Below are 20,389 nucleotides of genomic sequence, written 5' to 3'. Positions count from 1 at the left end.
CAACTTGGGCCAGTGAAGCAACGCCCTCCACAACTAGACTGAAGAACAAAATGACAGCAACTTGTCTGTTCCCCTTCCCCCAATTCCCCAGCGCTGTTACCATCCCCCAATTCCCCAATAAAAATCTTAAAAAAAAATAAAATAAAAAGATCACCCCACAAAAATATGCTGTTTTTATATACCAGCAATGAAAATCTGAAAAAGAAATTAAGACAATTCCATTTAGGGTAGCATCAAAAAGAATCAAATACCAAAGAAAAAAATTACTGAAGGAAATGTAACTGAAAACTACAAAAAGAAAAAAATGCTGAATTAAAAAAGATCTAAATAAAAGAAATGACATTCTGTGTTCATAGACTGTAAGATTTCATATAGTTCAGGTGACAATTGTACCCAACAGGATATACCGATTCAGTGCAATCCTTGTCAAAATACCAGTGGAAAAGCCAATCCTTACTAGTATGGAATTACAAGAAGTTCCTAATAGCCAAAACAACATTGGAAAAGAACAAAGTTGGAGACCTCTCTCCTCCCAATTTCAAATGTTACTACAAAGCTAATCAAAACAGTGTGGTATTGGCATAAGGATAGACATTTTTTCTTTTTAAGATTTTATTGGGGAATTAGGGGAGGGGAATAAAAGTTGCTATCCTTTTTTGTTCTTCAGTCTAGTTGTGGAGGACGTCGCTTCACTGGCCCATGTTGGTATTATCATTGCGCTCTTCCCAAGTGAGGCAGATCAGTTGCTGGCCACTGGTCCGCGGCTCTTGGCAGCTCATGCTGGCTGCCAGCCACTCACGGTAGCTTTACAGCAGCCCACTGCAGCCCCACTGCAGCCTACGCCATTGCCAGTGACTCACGCAGCCCAGCTCCAGGTCGAGCTGTTGTTCACCATCTTAGCTGTAGAGGGCACAGCATCACTGGCCCTAATGTGGGATCCGAACTGGGGCTCTGCTGCTCAGACCTCGCGTCCCAAGCCAGCTCTTAACTAATACGCCACTCGGCTGGCCCAAGGATAGACATTTTGTCCAATGGAATAGAAATGACAGTTGGAAGTAAACACATACATCTACAGCCATTTGATTTTTCAACAGGGAACCCAAGACCATTCAATGGGGAAAGGATCGTTTCTTCAACAGATGATACTGGTACAACTGAAGATCCACATGCATAAAGAATAAAATTGGACCTCTACCTCACACCATATACAAATATTAACTCAAAATAGATCAATGACCTAAATATAAGAGCTAAAACTATAAAGCTCAGAAGAAAACATAATGGTAAGTCTTACCTTGAATTTGAAAATGGATTCTAGATATGACACCAAAAGCAACAAAGACAAATAAATTAGACTTTATCAAAATTTAAAACTTCTATGCATCATAGGATACTACCAAAATAGGAAAAAGAAAACCCACAGAATGGAATATAATATTGGAAAATCATCTATCTGATAAATTATCTATCTATATATACTATCCAGAATATATAAGAAAAACTTTTAATTCAATAACAAAAAGACAACCCAGTTAGAAAATGGGCAAAGAACTCGAATAGACATTTCTCCAAAGAGTATACACCAATGTCTAAAAGCACATGAAAAGATGCTCATTAGTCTTTAAGGAAATGTAAATCAAAACCACAATATCACTTTACGTTCACTATGATGGCTGTTTTTTAAAAAAACAAAAATGGAAAATACAGGTGATGAAGAGGTTGTGGAGAAATTGGAACTTTCATACAGTCTAGTGGAAATATATTATGGTACAGCTGCTGTGGAAAATCTTGAGAGTTCCTCAAAAAGTTAAACACAGAATTATCAAAGAACCCAGCAATTCTACTTCTAAAAATATACTCAAAAGAATTGAAAACAGCATACAAAAAAGCATAGCTGTACCATTCACAATAGTAAAAAAGTGAAAACCACCCAAATATCCATCAATGGATGAATAAACAAATTGTGGTATATACATACAATGAAATATTTTTTAGCCATAAAAATGAAGGAAGCAATTGATACATGCTATAAGGCCGATGAACTTAGAAAACATACTAAGTGAAAGAAGTCAGACAGGAAAGGTCACATATTATATGATTCCACCTATAAGAAATATCCAGAATAGGTAAATGCACACAGAGAGAAAGCAGATAGGTAATTGCAAGCAGCTAGGGCAGAGAAAATAGGGAGTGTCTGCTTAATGGGTAGGTATGGGGCTTTTCTTTTGGAACTAGATGTTGTGGTGGTTCCACTACATTGTGAATATACTAAATGCCACCCAATTGTACACTTTAAAATGGTATTATGTAAATTTCACTTCAATTAAAACAAACAAAACCTTTTAACAAAGAAAAGTTGAGGCCCAAATGGTTTCACTGGTGAATTCTACCAAACATTTAAGGCAGGAACAATACCAATTATATGCAATTTCTTCCATAAAACACAGAGGAAAAAACCATTCTCAACTCATTTTAAGAGGCCAGCATTATTACGCTGATACCCAAACTAACAAAACCATTACCAGAAAACTGGTTATCAGTTTGTACCAGATCAGGAGTGCTAATTTAGATTTTTTAGGAATTCCTTGACATAAGTTGTAGCCTGAAATTAGCCATGGTAGGAGTATTTATTCCACAGATAATGGTAAACAGTGCTAACCAGGCTTCTCTACCAATCCCCCAAATCTGATTATTAGATATTTACCAGCATATTGACTACCAATGTCTCACATGGTTTCAAATGTAAAAATCCTCAACGAAGTATCAGCTAATCTACTACCTGACTTCAAGACTTATTGCAAAGCTATAGTAAAGACACTGTGCTATTAGCAAAACGATAAACACACAGATCAATGGAACAAAACAGAGTTTCCAGTAACAAAACCACACATATAATTCTGATAAAGGTTCAAAGGAAATTCAATGGATAAAGGATAATCTTCAAAAAATAGTGCAGGAACAAATGGACTGTTAACTAAACAGACTTTACTTGAATTTCAGCAGTCTTTCCTTTATTGTCCCTTTTTCTAGTCCATGATCTTATTCAGGATATTTTATTGCATTTAGTTGTCATGGGTGCTTAGTCTCTTCTAGTCTTTCTTTCCTTGTTTTTATGACCTTGATAATTTTGAGGAGTACCAGTCAGAAGGGCATTTTCTCCTTTCATTCGGATTTATCTTAATATTTTCCCTCTTGATTTGGCTGAGATTATAGGTTTTGGGGGTGTTGCCCCCTAGAAGAATAACTGCAAAGAGGGACTCCTTGTGGTTACTCGGGCCCAAATTCATAACCAGACTCTAGCAGTTATTGTTTGCTAAGGTCCGTCACGCATGCTGCATTTCAGGGAAAAGCCATGGAATGGGCTGTCAAGCCTCCTCCACTGTGCTCCTGCCATCTCAGTCAATCCTTATAAGAGAGCACCTGGTATTGAAATTCGACCAATAGGAACGAGACTTTCCCCATCTAATCAGAGCTGTGCTGCTATATCCTCATTTGCATCTTTACCAACCAATCAGGACAGTGCTTTTGGACCAATCAAGCTGTGAGGATTTAGAGTCATTTGCATGATAATAGACCAATCAGGAATTGGGAGCAGGAACTCTTTTCTATATAAGCCAGCTTCACCTCTGTCTCAGTGACACACTTTCAGTTTCTATCAAAGTCTATGTTTCCTCAGCTAGAGCTATAACACCGGATAACATAGGAGCTGGAGCTGAACAACAGAGTAGAGCAGAGCAGTCTTGCCAAAGGGGAGTTATCTCACCAGAGGTGAACTGAGACACTGGAGCTGTAACACTGGAACTTCCTCACCTGGGCCGCCATGCCCAAGCTGTTCCACAGCTGAGTTGTTTCACAGTTGAGCTGTTTGCACTGAATGAAGTCTCTCCCCTCCTCACTGTACCCCAAATTGGGGACTCCTGTTGACACTGAATTGACTTTCATTTGACTAGGGAGAATAACAAAGAGCCCTTCTCATCATTACAATATAAAAGGGGACTTGATGTCCCTAGATGTTCCTGGATCACTTTCGTTGTTTGGGGTTTTTTTGTTTGTTTTTTTGTTTTGTTTTGTTTTTTGTATGACACTTGAACTTGCTTGGCAAATGTTATGAAATTTTTTTAAAAGATTTTTTCTTTTTAATTGGGGATTAGGGAGAGGGGAACAGTGTTGGGGAATTGGGGAACAGGAACAGCCAAGTTGTTGTCCTTCAGTCTTAGTTGTGGAGGGTGCAGCAAGCTCAGCTCCAAGACCAGTTATGCCGCTCAGCTCAAGGTGCTGTGTTCAATTAGTTGCGGGTGGGCGTAGCCACCATCCCATGTGGGAGTTGAACCAACAGCCCTATTGTTAAGAGCGCATGCTCTATCCCGAGCGACCCAGGCGGCAGCTCAGCTCAAGGTGCCGAGTTCAGTCTTCAGTTGCGGGTGGGCATAGCCCACCATCTTGAACAGGCAACCTTGTTGTTAGGAGCATGTGCTTTCACCAGCTGAGCCATCCTGCCATCTGTTGGCAGCTCAGCAACAGCTCAGCTTGGGCAAAGCTCACTGGCCCATGTGGGAATCGAACTGGTGACACTGTTGCTCAGAGCTCGCACTCTTGAGCAAGCTCTTAACTAACTGAGCCACTCGGCCGGGCCTGGATCACTTTGTTAAGGCAGTGTTTGCCACTTTCCACTACTGTATGTTTCTTTTTGATACTCTATTCTTTGAAAGCAAATCACCAAGTCCAGCCCATACTCAAGGAGGGAGGGAATAAACCCCACCTGCAACAGGAGGCAGTATCTATGTATGTTATTTGGAATTCTTCATAAAGAGGAGTTCTCTGTTCTTCCTACTTATTACTTATATCAATATGGTCTCAAATATTTAATGCTTTGGGTTAGAATCAAATACTGTTTTATTTTATTGTTCATATTGTTCCAGCTTTGCCCATGAGAAGCATTTTCAGGTTGGCTCCTGTGCCCATCTGGCATGTCCCCATCACTTTGTTTTTGAGCACTTCCTTACTTTCTGATATACAAAATGCTCTGGGCTTATTTTGTACTTCCCTTGCCTCAGCCCTAGAATCAATAATTTCTCCATGGAATTCTGGTTCCTTTTATTGGAGAATGGTATTTAGAAACCAAGTGGGTATGTGCTGGGTATGTTCATTGCTACTGATGTATATATACATATCTATAACTGTTTCTGTATCTATCTGTATATATGTTAAGCTAATATACGAGTATATAGGACAACATACTTGTACGTACATTTGTTTGTTAATAAATGGAACTGGAAGAAATGAATAGTCATATACATAAACAAAAAATGAACCTCAGCCAATAATTTATACTTTATAAAAAAATCAACTGAAAATAAGTAGGTCTGAATATAAAATGCGAAAATTACAAAATATTTTAAAAGATAAAAGAAAGTCTTTATGACCTTGAGGTAAGCAAGACTTTCTAGACATGACACCAAAAGAAATTAAAAAGAAACCAAATAGGAGTTCATCAAAATTTACTCTGTGAAACACACTGTTAAGTGAATGAAACAGTAGCCACAGATAGTGAGGAAAATACTAGAAAATCACAAATCTAACAAAGTACTTGTATCTGGAACATATACAGAACTCTCAAAATCCAGTAAGAAAACAACCCAATTTAAAAATGAACAAAAGATTTGAACACTCACAAAAGAAGATAGATGGATATGAAATAACCACATAAAAAGATTTTCAATACCATTAGTCATTAGAAAATGCAAATTAAAACCATAATGAGATACAATTACATACGTATCAACACGACTTAAAAAAAACCTGACAATACCAAGTGCTGACAAGAATGTGAAGCAAGTGGAACTCTGCTACATTGCTACAGGAATACAAAAATAGTACAGCTAATCTAGAAAACAGTTTGGCAGTTTCTTATAAAGTTAACCATAATACTTAACTATGACCCAGCAAGCACTCACCTAGGTATTTACCCAAGAAAAATGAAAACCTGTATACATGCAAAAATCTGAACACAAATGTTTATAACAGCTCTTTTCATAGTTGCCAAAAAAACTAGAAAAAAACCCAAATGCTTTTCAGCTGGTGAATGAATACATAAATAGCATACATACATACAACTAAATACTATTTAGCAATAAAAAAGAACAAACTTGATACCTACAACATGATCAAGCAAAATTATAAGGATAAAAAATAAATTGGAGATTGCTAGGAATTAGTGGTGGGTGACTACAAAGAGGGAACCATGGGAATTTTGAGGTAATGAAACTGTTCTATGTCTTGACTTTGGTGATGATTACATTCCTTCATGCATGTATCAAAACTCATTGACATGTATACCCAAACAGAGTGAATTTTGCTATAAGTGAAAAAAGTAAATAAAAATAAAAATACAGCACAAATCAAAAACCACTTCAGACTCATTACAATGGCTAAAACAAATTAAAAAAATACTGAATACTAGCCAGGGTGTAGAGAAATTGGACCCCTTATGCATTGTTGGTGGGAATGTAAAATGGTTGGGGAAATTATTCTATTTTTCACTATGGAAAACAGTATGGCAGTTTCTCAAAAAATTAAACATAGATTACCATATGATCCAGCAATTTCATTCCTAATTATATATCCCAAAAAAATCAAAGCAGACTTAAACAGATATTTGTACACTAATGTTCATAGCAGCATTACTCATAATAGCCACAAGGTGCAAGCAACCCAAGTGTCCATCAACAGATGAATGAATAAACAAAACATGGTCTATACAAACAATGCAATGCTATTCAGCTTTGGAAAGGAAATCCTGCCACATGCTGCAACATGGATGAACCTTGAAACCATTATGCTGAATGAAATATGCCAGTTAAAAAAATACCTCACAAATACTGTATGATTCCACTTATATGAGGTACCTAGAATAGTCAAATTCATAGAGACAGAAAGTAGAATGGTGGTTCCCAGGAGATGGAGAAACGGTGGAACTGGGAGTTAACGTTTAATGGCTACAGTGTTTCTGTTTGGGATGATGAGAAGAGTTCTTTCTAGAGATGAATGGTTGTGACAGTTATATAACAACATAAATGTACTTAATGCCACAGACCTATATGCTTAAAAATGGTTAATATGATAAATTTTGTTATGTATAATTTACAATTAAAAATAAATAAAAGCAAAAAATAAAACTTCCAAAACACTAAAAACAGCTACACAAAAGTATCAAATATTAACACAGGCACCAGAATTTGAGGGATCAAGGTCCTGAGTGTTACACCTCTGCTTAGAATTTTCAGGGCATTTTAAAATTTCATAGCCAAGGCAAAAATGCAGAGCAGAAAGCAGCTTAGAGCCAGCACCTCTAGAATAAAAAAACAAACAAAAAAACTAGTTCTGAATAGAACATGGAGAGATAAAAAAGAAGTTCACCCTAACAATGACAACAAGCCCATAACCTAGAAAACGTAAGTTCTATAAGATAAGATCTATCAGAGATCTCAGAATACAAAGATTAATAAAGGAAAAAAATTCAAAGGAGATAAATACTTCAGAAGAGAAAAGAAAACCACAAATACTTTCATTCCTGGGGGTGAGTAGAGGAGAGAGGGAACCAATCCAACTTTTAACAAACTTTCAATGTTTGCTTGTGGGCTTCTGTGATGTATTAGAATCCCTACAAACCCCAATCACAAAGCAAGTCAACACCAACCTGCCTTTGAAACTACATGGTGAATGAGTGGGGGTTTCGTATTCAAGAGGTCCCCACAAAGTAGCCTTTTTTCACTTCCCATCAAATGTTTCAAAGTGGTTAATTTATAAGTTGGAGAAGCAGTTTCTGGAACCAAATAGAAAGTTCCATTACAGATATAGATGTTCCAAAATACCAACACCCATTTCCCCCCTAATAGGCCTTTACTGAATGCATGGGAACAACTCTCCAAAGGCCAGGAGCAGAGATCAGGGCAGAAAGAGATGTCTCAGGTGGTGAAAGCTCTGCAGGGCAGGAACTCCTCCATCACCCTACAAAACAGCTGGTGTGTAGTCTACAAATGACATCAATGGAGCCTGGTGGTGCTCAGATCCCAAGTCCTGCTGAAGGGAAAGCTAGATCTTGCCATCAAATCATTTGAAGCCAGTGGTGAACTGAATCTAACTAAATAAAACCCAGGGCACTGAACTACACATTAGACTCACTTAGCAAACAGACAGAGGAAGGACTGTGCCTTTTTCTGGAGGTATTATTAACTTCAATCTCTACTATACTCTCACACATAATGTCCAGCACATAATAAAAAATTAAACAGACATACAAAGCAGCAGAAAATTTTGACTCATATTGAAGAAATAAGGCTATTGAAGCAGACCCACAGATAACCTAGATATTGGGATTAGCAGATAAGGAATTTAAAGTGACTATGATAAAAATGTTAAATGACCTAGTGAAAAAACAGACAATATAAATGAAAGGATGGGGAATCTTAGCAGAGAAAGAAAAACAAAAAAACAAGACATTTTTAGAATTAAAAGATACAATAGCAGAAGTAGATTTTATGGGCTTTATGAATGAAGAGAACTGACAGAAACAGGAAGTCATGAAGTTAAAAAAAGTTCAACAGAAATATCCAAACTAAAGGACAAAAAAAAAGAAAAGAAGAAAAACCCTCCCAAAACTAAACAGAGCATCTGAGACTTTTGGGACAATATGTATATATAAGGTGTGATAAAAAAATATATGGTGAATATTTAAATTAAAAAAAATGTATTTCAATAAAAGTCACATTGCCATTAATCCCCCTCACTTCAAACACACTTATTCTTTTAACTTTCTGAAGCAGTTCTGGAAGTCCTCTTTCAATGAGTCTTCAGTTGTGCTGTCATGGCTGCCTCAATGTTCTGAATCAATTCAAAGTGTTTACATTTCATGGTCATTTTGACTTTGGGGAAGAGCCAGAAGTCTCATGGTGCCAGATCCAGTGAATAAGGTGAGTGAGTACATACCATAATGTTTTGTTTTGTTTTTAAAGACTTTTGATTGGGGGGCTGGGGGAGGGGAACAGTGTTGAGGAATCAGGGGAGGGGAACAGACAAGTTGCTGTCCTTTTGTTTTTCAGTCTAGTTGTGGAGGACGTTGCTTCACCGACCCATGTTGGTATTATCATTGCGCTCTTCCTGGGTGAGGCAGATGGGTCCTGGCCACTGGACGGCCACTCACAGCGGCTCTTGGCAGCTCACGCTGGTTGCTGGCCACTCACGGTACCTTACGGGCGCCCACTGCAACTCCAGTGCAGCCTATGCTGTTGCCGGAGACTCAAGCAGCCCAGCTCCAGGTCAAGCTGTTGTTCACCATCTTAGCTGTAGAGAACGCAGTGTCACTGGCCCTAATGTGGGATCTGAACCCAGGCCCTGCTGCTCAGACCTGGTGTCCCAAGCCAACTCTTAACCAATGCGCCACTCAGCCAGCCCCATAATGTTTTTATTTGACAGAAATCGCCATACCAGAAGAGATGTGTGACATGGAGCGTTGTCCTGATAGAGAATGAAGTAAAGACACTCATGAAAGAAGACTTTTAGAACTGCTTCAGAAAGTGGCAAGAATGATAGGATCAGTATGCTCAAAGAGAGGGGGAGTATATTGAGAGGGATTAATGGCAATGTGTGTTTTACTGTAATAAATGTATTTTATATAAACATTCATTATATTTTGTGATCACATCTCGTACTCCAACATTTATGTAATTGGAACTTTATAAAGAAAAAAAAGAGAATGGGGCAAAGAAAATATATGAAGAGTACCCAAGAATTTTCCAATATGATAAAAGAAAACAACTGACAAATCTTTATCATCCTTCAAGAATAAATGCAAAAGAAACCATACATATGCGCATCACAGTCTCACTGTGGAAAACTAAGGATAAAATGAAAATCTTAAGCACAACCAGAGGAAAAAGACACATTATGTCCAGGTGATTAACAATAAGATGAAGACTGGCTTCTCACTGAAAAAAAACAAGCCAGAAGACAAACGTTATCCTAAAAATGCAAAACAAAGAAAACTCTTGATAAATAGTTCTCTTTCCAGAGAAATATCCTTCAAAAATCAAGATAAAAGAAAGACATTTCAGAAAGACAAGCCAAGTAAATTTGTCACCCTCCTTCCTGAGCTACATGAAAAAATGAAAAAAGTTGCTGAGGCTAAAGGGAAAAGATACCAGAGAAAATCCCAGACTTGTAGAAAAGAATAAAGAGTACTCAAAGGAGATATGTAAATAAACATAAAAGACTGCTTTATTTACACACACATATACACATACTTAAATTCCTTTAAAAGATTACTAATTTGGAGTTAAAAATATGTGTAGAAGTGAGACATAAGACAAGGACCACAAGGATGGGAAGGTTGTAAAGAGAATTATACTGATGAAAGTTGATTACATTGTTCATGAATAAGTGTAATATTATTTGAAGATACCATGATAAGTTAATGGTGCATACTGTAATCTCCAGACTAAGCAACAAACTAAATAACACAAAAAAGTAGAATTTAAAAGTCAATAAAGAAGATACAAAGTAATATTTGAAACACTCAAATACTCAACCCAAAGAAAATACAACAAATCTCATTAGGATAAAGAGAAGTCCATACATAAACATACTAGAATGAAAGCTATTTTAAAAGCAGCTAGCACAAAACAGACAAATTTACTTCAATGGCCTGAAAAATCAACAGGTAAATTTTGAATAGCATCAGAAGTAAAGAGAGTGAATGCTTTTCAATGTTTTAAATGATAAGAACTGTCAACAAAGAATTCTATACACAGTGAAAAAGTTCTTCATGAATATTTCAGATAAGTAAAACAGAAGTTTCCACCAGCATACCCTGACTAAAACAAACAAGCACACAGAATTAAAACAGTAATTATAAGGATGTTTTCAAACAGGAAATTTATGACAATAGGACTTGAGAGATGCAAGGAGAAATAAAAGAGATCATCTAATCTGGACAAAATGACTATGAACAAACAAAAAATTCCAGTATCTGCATAAAATAAACTTTTCCATGAGTTGGTAGTGATTATTGCAAAATTACTTCAAAAAACAGGCTCACTAGTCATTTTTGCTGTCCGAGACTGACCATTCGGCAACTCATTTACAGAGCATAAGGTAGGGAAAACATCATATGCCACCCTTGAATGAATTCTGGATAAGGAGAATTTCACATAAAAGATATAAATATGTTCAAGATTGACTGAAGTACACTGTAGAACAGGTTAAATTTTAGGGGCTTCTTCCTACTTCATTTTTCATTTCTCCCTCTTTCTAGAGTCTGTTTCTCTCAACCAACATGCCCAAAGGCTATGATTTTTAATAACAGAGCATGTCCACACTGAAAATTTATGATATGGTAATAATAATACTTCAATATATATGTAGAAGTGAGATATAAGGCAAGGACCACATAGGTGGAAAGGGTGTAAATAAAATTATGCTGATGAAAGTTGATTTTGTTCATGAATAAGTATAATATTATTTGAAGATACCCGGATAAGTTAATGGTGCATATTGTAATCTCCAGGCTAAGCAATAAACAAAATACAAACAAGCAGAGTTAATAATACTTCAAAAGGTAGCTTGAGGACTATGTAAAACAGACCATGTTAAGAGCATATCAAAGGGCTGGGCATTTAATTAATTGTCAAATAAGCTTTTTTGTTTTGATACACTGCAGCTTACTTAATCAATATTCCCTAAATTATACATTGTTATGTACATTCCTTTGATTGTAAAAAGTATGATTTAAAAAATTTTTAATGAATCAATAAATAAAATTAAACTTCAGTGTTTTCTACAACGTACAAGGTCCTACATATTCTAGCTTCTTTACCTCTTTGATTATACCTCTGAGAACTTACCTCTTACCTTTCTTCCCCAGTTTCTGGAACATGCCTCAGAGTGTATTTGCTATTCCTCCTATCTAGAATGCTCTTCCATCATTTTTCTACTTGGCTCTCTGTTTCATTTAATTTAGGACTTTCCTCAAATAGTACCTTTTAGAGTGGGCAATCCCTAACCAACTCATTCCTTGTTCCTCATTTCACTATATCATTCTGTCCTCTTAAGCTGCTTGAGCTTGCCTCTGAGTACATATATCAGAAATATTACTCAAATGTTGACACATTTTATTACATAATATAAAAAACATATCACATTTGTTAGTATCCTCATCAATCTCAACAGAAAAGTCTTAGAAGTTATCAAGTTCATAGTAGAGGATATAAGTCTTCCAAAATTCTAATTTTCACTTACAGCTTAAATTTAACATTGGCAACAAATAGTAACAGATATTTTCCTTGAAGTGACACCTCATTTCACTCATTTTTGAAATTTTTTTTTTTTTAGCTGAGCCATCCTGCCACCTGTTGGCAGCTCAGCGGCAGCTCAGCTCGGGCAGGGCATCGAACCGCTGTTGCTCAGTGCTCGCACTCTTGAGTGAGCTCTTAACCATCTGAGCCACTTGGCCGGCCCTTCATTTCACTCATTTTTGAGAAAATGTTTATTAAATACCCAAGTGTGAATAACCACAATTTGTTTGCCAGTTGCTCTTTCAAGTAAAAATAGTGTTCCATGAAAAAAGTGGCTAGATGAGCTCTCACATCAATCGCACGAGTGCTTTTCCTCAAGACAACCACCATCATACTTCACAATGCAGCAGAAGTACTTTATGTGAACTTCCCATTTTGTCACATGGACTATTAAAAATATGTGTATTCAAGGGTCAAGATTTAATAAAATTAATAATTTTTACTGTTTTACCAAGGATACCCTTAAATAAGAATGGCAGTATTTTACTATAAGTACATTGCAGAGGAATGAAATGTCATTGGTGTCATTGTCTTGATTCATGCCAAACATGTAGCAATCTATTCACCATTGCTTTTATACCATCAGTGCAAATGTCAAGAGTGTAAAATTCAATTTGCATCTTAATATTATGTTTTGACCTTACTGACCCTTTGAAAAGGTCTTGGGGCTCCCAGGGATCTGCAGACAATACTTTGAGAACTTCTGTGCTAGTCAAACAGTATTTTCCCTAAATGTGATTTTAAACTGTTTACTTTTTAAATTTAATATATGGGCTCTCTTTCATAAAACTCATTGAAAACACACACACACACACACACACACACACACACACACACACACACAGAGTGAAACAAAGTAAGGGCTAAATAAATGACTTACCTGAAATGTGTTCATTTTCTGCAGCTCTTGGGACAGGACAGGAACTATAAAGCCAGAACAGGGAAAGTTGAAAGACAGAAGTCATGAGACCTTATCTTGCAGTTTCAGGAATCACCTGTGAGAAATTTCCATACATTTTAAACCTCTGGAAAAACGTCCTTTTGAGCCATGAGAAGGAATAGGAAGAACCATGATGAAGAAGTACCCACCTGTCCATTGGTGACTTTGATATAATCTTGATGACCTTGGGACATTTTTGAGTGAATCTAAACATTTCTTTCCTATTGGCTGTTTTGAAAATTATGTGTCCATTTACTAAATAACACAAAAGAATTGAAAACTTAAACATTCATTAATAGATTAGTTGCAAGGTGTATAATATATATCCAAAGAATGGAACCCTCTGCTGGCATTACAAATGCTGAGGAAGAGAAGTATTTACTGATATGGAAAAGTGTTTAAGTTACAGGTCATAACAATTTCTGCTATTATTATTATAAACCCCAAAAGGTCAGAAAGTCTCCAAAGCTCTCAAAAATGTTTCTTTTCCCTAAATTAGTTTCTCAAAAATCACTTCTCCAAGAACCTTGTTTTGACTTATGATATGATATAGTGGACTTGGAGTCTTCTGTTCTATGCGAGGCTCTGCTGTTACCAAAAACTAGTGACTGTCGTAGTTAAAATGCTATTATCTTTTACATGAAGAAGAATTAATTTTGAACAATGCTTCATGTACCATTCAGATTCTGTAAGTCTTCAGCAAGTGCCACAAATCCAGACAGTACCCTGGAATTCACCATCCTCTCCAAACTTGGGCTGGGCCTGGAGTAAAATTTAACTAGGCCTTGATGAATTCTGACATGACAAAATAATCTGCTGATAGTGACACAAATCTAACTTCTAAAATAACAATTTGGTACATAATCCCCAAACAGGCACTTCATACAGGTAGCAAAAGGATGCCATAATGCTGAAATCTTTCTATGTTACACACAGCAGAAATCATTTCCAGTCGGCCTGTTGCTTACAAAATGCCTAATTAATAAGGCCAGATACACCAGCCAATCAGAGGCATTATGTCACTTTCATAACATGGAGCATGGATGAAATTGCAGTTCTCATTTTTTAAAAACTTCTGGCCAGTTCCCCTCTTGCTTGGATAAGATTCCTGGCTTCTCCAGTAAAACTTAAAATTCTGGACTTAACTTAGTTTCAAATTACATGCTTAACAGTCCTCTGACAATAGAGACAAGATGGAGAATGCAGAAAGGGCCTTAATTATAACCTTCGACACAAGAGTTCTGAGGAAGCCTCAAGAATTTTTGGAAATAGAACACTACATGGTAATATTGGGTGGACCTAATCCACTACACTCCACAATTACGTTCTGGCGACGCTCAGGGACAATTACTGTACAACCCAAGACTGCGAATTTTAATGTAGGAAACAGTATGAACTAAAGTAAAACAAGTGAGAATTTACAGCCCACCTGCTAATGTGGGGTAAAGCAATCTCTCTGAACCTGTAGTACTCGTATTTATTAAAATGGAGGTGGTTAATGCCCACTGAAACGATGGTTATAATGATTAAGATGGTTAAATGAGCCAATAACGGAAGAACTGCATACCTTGTAATAATAAAAACAGCTCACCTTTATTGAGTCATCACATTTTAAATATACTATCCTACTGAAAACAGGAAACAACACGAAAGGTTAGTATTATCATTTTACATTTTTGGCGAGTATCTCAATCGTACCGAGATGAACCTGCCCGTTTGCTGGCACCGCTGGACTGGAGCCCAAGTTCCTGGAGCTTTACACCGCCGCCGCGCCAGCCGGAATCGCCCGGGCGGGCTGGGATCCACGTCACCAGCTGCCGTTCCCTCCGCAAGCCGTCCCCACCTTGGCCGGCGCCCCAGATCTCTTGCAGCCGCTGCTCTCACGCAGGCTTCTGGGGAGGAACCGAAAGGAGGACAACCGGTCTCCACGCGGGCTCCCTCCCAAGAGCCCTTGGACACCTATCGGACCTCAGCGGGGGCGGCGGCAGCGGCTTGCAGAACTCTCTGACTCTGCGCAGCCGCAAAGACCCGGCTACCCCGCCCAGGCCTCAACGCCCCAGAACTGCCCTTGACACATCGCAGGGACTGGGTTGCTGCTCCCGCTCTGTGCAGATTCCGGACTGTCCGATCGAGGCTGCGCCCAGCTGGAGGCCCCGAGTCCTCTCCCCTACGGGGAGAAAGCCAGGAAATGAAGACTACTGAAAGGAGCTGGAATTGCTCATGCGCAGAAGTATCCCCACAACCCACTCTGGAACTGCGCTTTTGCGAAGCCTCGGTTGCGACTCCATTTTGGATGAGGTTCGGCATCTAGCGACCTGCGTGTTTGTTGCTGGGATTTCTAGGAGCTCTGTTCCTTTGTTTCGTTACTCATACTGATGGCTGATTAGAACTGGCAACCTGCAATCTGGAGGCTTGAAAACAAAACTACAGTGAGGTGGTGCGATGAATATTGATGAGTAAGTTAAGGAAAGTACTTGAAACAAAGTACAGAACATTCAAAGAATAATACCCTGTGACGGCTGACTTTATTTTAGGAATACTAATTTTAAAATTATGCAAATGATACGTGAAACATAAAGAGAAAATGTGTGTAAGCTAAAACAACATGAGTGCAACACATACCACTTTTCAAGAGAGGGAAAAAAACAATGGTAGATGCACGTTCTTCTGAGAATTTTTCTCAAGTTTTATCCTAATGACATTGATATGACAAAGCTTCACTATAGACGTTTTAAGCCTCCATCAGGTAGAAATTTTAAGTCCTCTCAATATAACAGTTTTAAGCCTGCTTTTCCCTAGTTTCTTAGCTTCTTAGTCCTTGGTCTTAATCACTCTTTTAATAAGTTTCTGAATCCTAAACTAAAGATTGTTCCTAACCCAAATCACAGAATGTCTCTTACCCCTGCTTCAGCTAACTACTAAAAAGCCTGTGACTTAAGCTTGTTATCTGAAATCATTGTAGCCCAACACTCCTCCAGGCCTTCCCAGACCTAACCCCTGGGTGAAAATAAGATAAACTTCAAAGACCTGTTTCTGGAGCCAGAGCCTCTAATTTGTTAACTAACATCTCTCTTCATCTAGGGACCGTGGTGATATGAGTTATGTCCCTGCGAGGCTTCCAGTGCATCCCGACCAAGACGCATTCTTTTTTATTTAAGAACAGATATGGTGAGAGTTTCATAAATCCCTGGTGGGTACGGACAGCTCTTCCCCCCTTCTCAGCTTGAAGCAGATACAGAAGAAGAGACCTCCCATCTCTCAATTCCCCACAGAGATTTATGGGGATTATGTCTCTCAGAAAAAATAAGGCAGGCAGTTAGAAACAGGTAATTGGGTCTCTGCATTCCTGCACGTTGAACACAATCTATGTGGAGCACTGCGTGGAGACCTTTCAAATTTTTCCTTATGTGTCCTAACCATTAACTGCTGTGAGGATCTAACTAAATTGGACTGGTCACTCACACCTGCATGGTAGAAGGATACCATGACCTCCATCTCACCCTAGCCTCATTATACTGTCATTATAATGTCATACATATGCTTGGTAGTTCATTAATATCATTATAACAGACTGAACTCTGGGAAGGGACATGCACAATACAAAAGGGTGAGGTAATAGCCCCTTATCAATCACAGGTGTCAATCAAGCAGTCCCACACCTTGAGAGGAACAGCCTATCCTAGAGAAGAAAAAGATAAAACCTCCATGCTCCCCCAAGCCACCACCTCTTGAGCCTTGCCTTTGCTCATGGCCCTCTCCAAACTCTTTGGAGTATACTTTTTCTTCTAACAAAGGGTCTTAAGCCACTTTTCTTTGTACTCAGCCCACTCCTAATTCTTCGGAATGTATCATCTCTTCTAATTAACTTTTTTCACCACCTTACCTCTGTTTCTCGTTCAATTCTTGCTCGAGATGCCAAGAACCTGGACACCACGGCAAGGAGGGCTCAACCCCCAGCAGAGGCTAGGATTCCCAGTTTTCCTCCCTGAGGCCCCGGTTCGACCCCCAGTGTGGAAAGCTAGCCAGACTCCACTGGATTTGAAACTCGGTGTGAGAGCCAAGCCTGGACATCTCGCCGGTAAGGGCCCCCCTCTCCGGTAACAGCATAAAATGTTTCAACTATCGTTTCACTAAGCAATATATACTTGTCGATGAAAAAACAAAAAGCCTAAGAAAAAGCTAATAAGAGTATTTGAGCCAAACTGACGACAATTGCCAGGAAGCAAAATCTCAACAGATTTAGAAAATGTTCTACAAAATGGTGGTTTGCAGCTTATTTTATATGTAGAATCAAAGGAGGAGGGTGACATGAAATATATTGGTGGTAGATTAAGGGAGTGGGAGAAAGCAAAGCAGGGAAATCCCTGGGATTGGATAAAAGTAAATTGGAGAAACAGGTACTTTTTTTTTTAATTAAAATTTATTGGGGTGACAATGGTTAGTAAAATTACATAGGTTTCAAGTGTACAATTCTGTAATATATCGTCTATATATCCCATGTGTGTACACCACCCAGAGTCGGTTCTCCTTCCATCACTGTATATTTGACCCCATTTACCCTCATCTACCATCCCCCTCCCAGGTACTTCTACATAGGTTGGGTACAGGATAGTTAATAGTTTACTTTTTACAGCATGTGGAGATGGTAATCAGGAAAAGAATAACAATGTGGGATTCTGTAGTTTCCTGCCCTGGTCTGAAAAAGGGGATTACTGACATTCCAAGGATGTCATCCTAGGTGCAAAAAGACAATAGACAGGCTCACTTAAGGTAAAGATTGACCTTATCAAGGAAGCTTCCTGATGTGACTTCCCGCCATGGCCCACCTTAGGAATTTTTATGTTAACACCATCCTATTGTTACCAGAGAGCGGGCCTTTCTCAGAGCCATGTCCCGGTTGGATTCCACACTGGGGGTCGAACACAGTGGTGTCCAGGCTAGATTCCCAGACCGGGAGTTGAACCTGGGCCTCATGCAAAACTGGGAATCTTAGCCACTTTGGCTTGGCTCTCACACTGGGGGATCCAACCTGGCAGAGTCAGGCTAGATTTCCAGACCAGGGGTCAAACCCAGACCTTCGAGCAAAACTGGGAATCTTAGCTGTACCGGCTGCTGGAGGATGAGCCCTCCTCAGCATGGTGTCCAGGTTCTTGGCATCTCAAACAAAGAATTGAATGAGATACTGAGAGAAAGTGGTGAAAGAGCAGTTTATTGGAGGAAAAAGTACACTTCAAAGAAGTAGAAGCGGGCCTGAGCTGAAGGCAGTGGCTCAAGGGGCCATTATTTGAAGAGAAAGTATACTCCAAAGGGTTAGGGGTGGGCCCAAGCAAAAGCACGAAAAAGGCTCAAAGGGGCAAGGGTAAGGGCAAAGGTCAATACGGGCACAGACTTGGAGTTTTATCCTTTTTTCTCTAGAGTGAGCTGTTCCTCTCTGGGCATGGGACCACTTGATTGACACCTCTGATTGACAAGAGGCTGTTACCTCATCTTTTTAGACTTTGCATGTTCATTCCCAGAATTCAGTCTGTTAGAGTGATATTAATGAGTTTCTGGGCATATGTATGATATTATAATTATGGTATAATGAGGCCCAGCTGAAATGAAGGTCGTTGTGGCCTTCACTGTGCAGGTGTGAGTGACTGGTCTAATCTAGTTGGGTATTTTGTACCCATTTGTTTCCTCATAGGGGTAAATAATTACAATGAAAAGGGGAAGTTTTGGGTGGAGAGGGGAGGTCTTTAGGGTGGTTACATTCTGTGGGTTGTGTTGGACATGCAGGAATGTAGAGACTCAATGCCTGCCTCTAAATGCCTGCCGTGTTTTCCCCTTGAGAGATGTGATCTCCATAAAATCTCTATGGGAAGTTGAGTGACAGTAGGTCTTTTCTTCTGTATCTGCTTCCTCCTGGGCAGGGGTGTAGAGCTGCCCCTACCTATTGGGGGATTCATGGAACTCTTGCCCTGCCTGAACTCAGATGAGAGGAAAGGGTCTCAAGATCCATTTGCAAGACCATGTTGGCTTTTTTTGGTTGGGACTGGAAGTCTTGCTGAGGTGTCATCTGTTATCCCCAAGGTCCCTGAATGAGGAAAAATAGATTTTAATTAATAAATTTCTTAAAGAGCAAAGCTCAAAGCTATTGATGCAGGGTGGCTATATGATGGAAAGTCTGTCAGCTCTTGTGGAACCTAGTCACTCAAGTGGCCTAAATTGTCTGGGAGCTGAGCCCAGAATGGGTTGGAAAGAACATTAGGCTTCAATGATACAAGTATAAATCACAAGTTTTAGGGTAATTATCTAAAGCAGGGGGATAGGAGCTAAAAAACTGGGAAAAAGGAAACTTTAAGGAAAAGTTTCCTTAAAGAAACTTTATAAGAAAGAAAATCCCTATAAGAAAAGAAAACAAAGTTTTTCAGTGAAGTGGGGGTGGTGGCGTTACTCGCGTGGCCCATATAACTATGTGGTTATTTTCAGTCTCCTAAGCTTGTCAGGTTTAACATGTGACCCCCTTTCCATCCACATATTGAATATATGCTGATTTCCTGGTCACTTTACAACATCAATTTACTCTTGTGTCAGTAATAGAAATGCATTTCCATTCAAAATAATTTTAAAATATTAAAATTTTTATAACATTAATTTTAAAACATAGAATCCATATAGAGAAAAAATGTATACATATATCTGAGTATGTGTATGCATGCCCACACCTACACCCACACACACACACACACACACACACACACACACACACACACACACCAGTTTTCTGGATGAGAGGTGTTGGGGAAATATTTAAAAATATCTCTTGTTGGGCCGGCAGAGTGGCTCAGTTGGTTAAGAGCACGAGCTCTGAAACAGGGTCACCGGCTAGATTCCCACATGGGCCAGTGAGCTGCGCCTGAGCTAGGCTGCCACTGAGCTGGTGAGAGCAGGTGCTCTTAGCAGCAAGGTTGCCGGTCCGATACCCATCTGGGATGGGGGCTGCGTCCCCCCACAACTAAGATTGAACTACCGTATTTGCCGGCGTATAAGACGATTTTTTGGCCCTGAAAAATATGCCTCCAAGTGGGGGGTCGTCTTATACGCCAGGTACACTTCAGAT

The 20,389-nt window shown here is 39.0% G+C and overlaps 1 protein-coding gene and 1 long non-coding RNA gene across 9 annotated transcripts in view; one reads left to right on the top strand and one right to left on the bottom strand.

Annotated features, from left to right (window-relative positions):
• Positions 1 to 15,075, bottom strand: part of ZNF25 (zinc finger protein 25) — a 37,140-nt gene extending 22,065 nt beyond the window's left edge. The window contains exons 1-3 of one of the 6 annotated variants that reach the window (XM_019666583.1): positions 14,986 to 15,075; positions 13,437 to 13,542; positions 13,228 to 13,342 (exon numbers count right to left, since the gene is read on the bottom strand). In XM_019666583.1, the coding sequence (XP_019522128.1) occupies positions 13,228 to 13,312 (85 nt within the window). In that variant the 5' untranslated portion in view covers positions 13,313 to 13,342; positions 13,437 to 13,542; positions 14,986 to 15,075. Of the gene's footprint in view, positions 1 to 13,227; positions 13,343 to 13,436; positions 13,543 to 14,985 lie in introns of those variants that run through there. The other 5 variants (XM_019666584.1, XM_019666581.1, XM_019666585.1 and 2 more) reach the window with 5 other exon arrangements.
• A 101-nt stretch (positions 15,076 to 15,176) lies between these two features.
• The window catches only part of LOC109395537 (uncharacterized), a 14,276-nt gene continuing 9,063 nt past the window's right edge, over positions 15,177 to 20,389 (top strand). The window contains exons 1-3 of one of the 3 annotated variants that reach the window (XR_002126679.1): positions 15,177 to 15,585; positions 16,369 to 16,455; positions 17,200 to 17,365. This is a non-coding gene — a long non-coding RNA (uncharacterized LOC109395537). Of the gene's footprint in view, positions 15,744 to 16,368; positions 16,614 to 17,199; positions 17,366 to 20,389 lie in introns of all 3 variants that reach the window. The other 2 variants (XR_002126677.1, XR_002126678.1) reach the window with 2 other exon arrangements.

The sequence above is a fragment of the Hipposideros armiger genome, unplaced genomic scaffold, assembly GCF_001890085.2.
Source record: "Hipposideros armiger isolate ML-2016 unplaced genomic scaffold, ASM189008v1 scaffold_476, whole genome shotgun sequence".
Taxonomy (NCBI): domain Eukaryota; kingdom Metazoa; phylum Chordata; class Mammalia; order Chiroptera; family Hipposideridae; genus Hipposideros; species Hipposideros armiger.
Note: the sequence above shows the minus strand (reverse complement) of the source record. Positions and strands in the feature narration are given on the sequence as shown.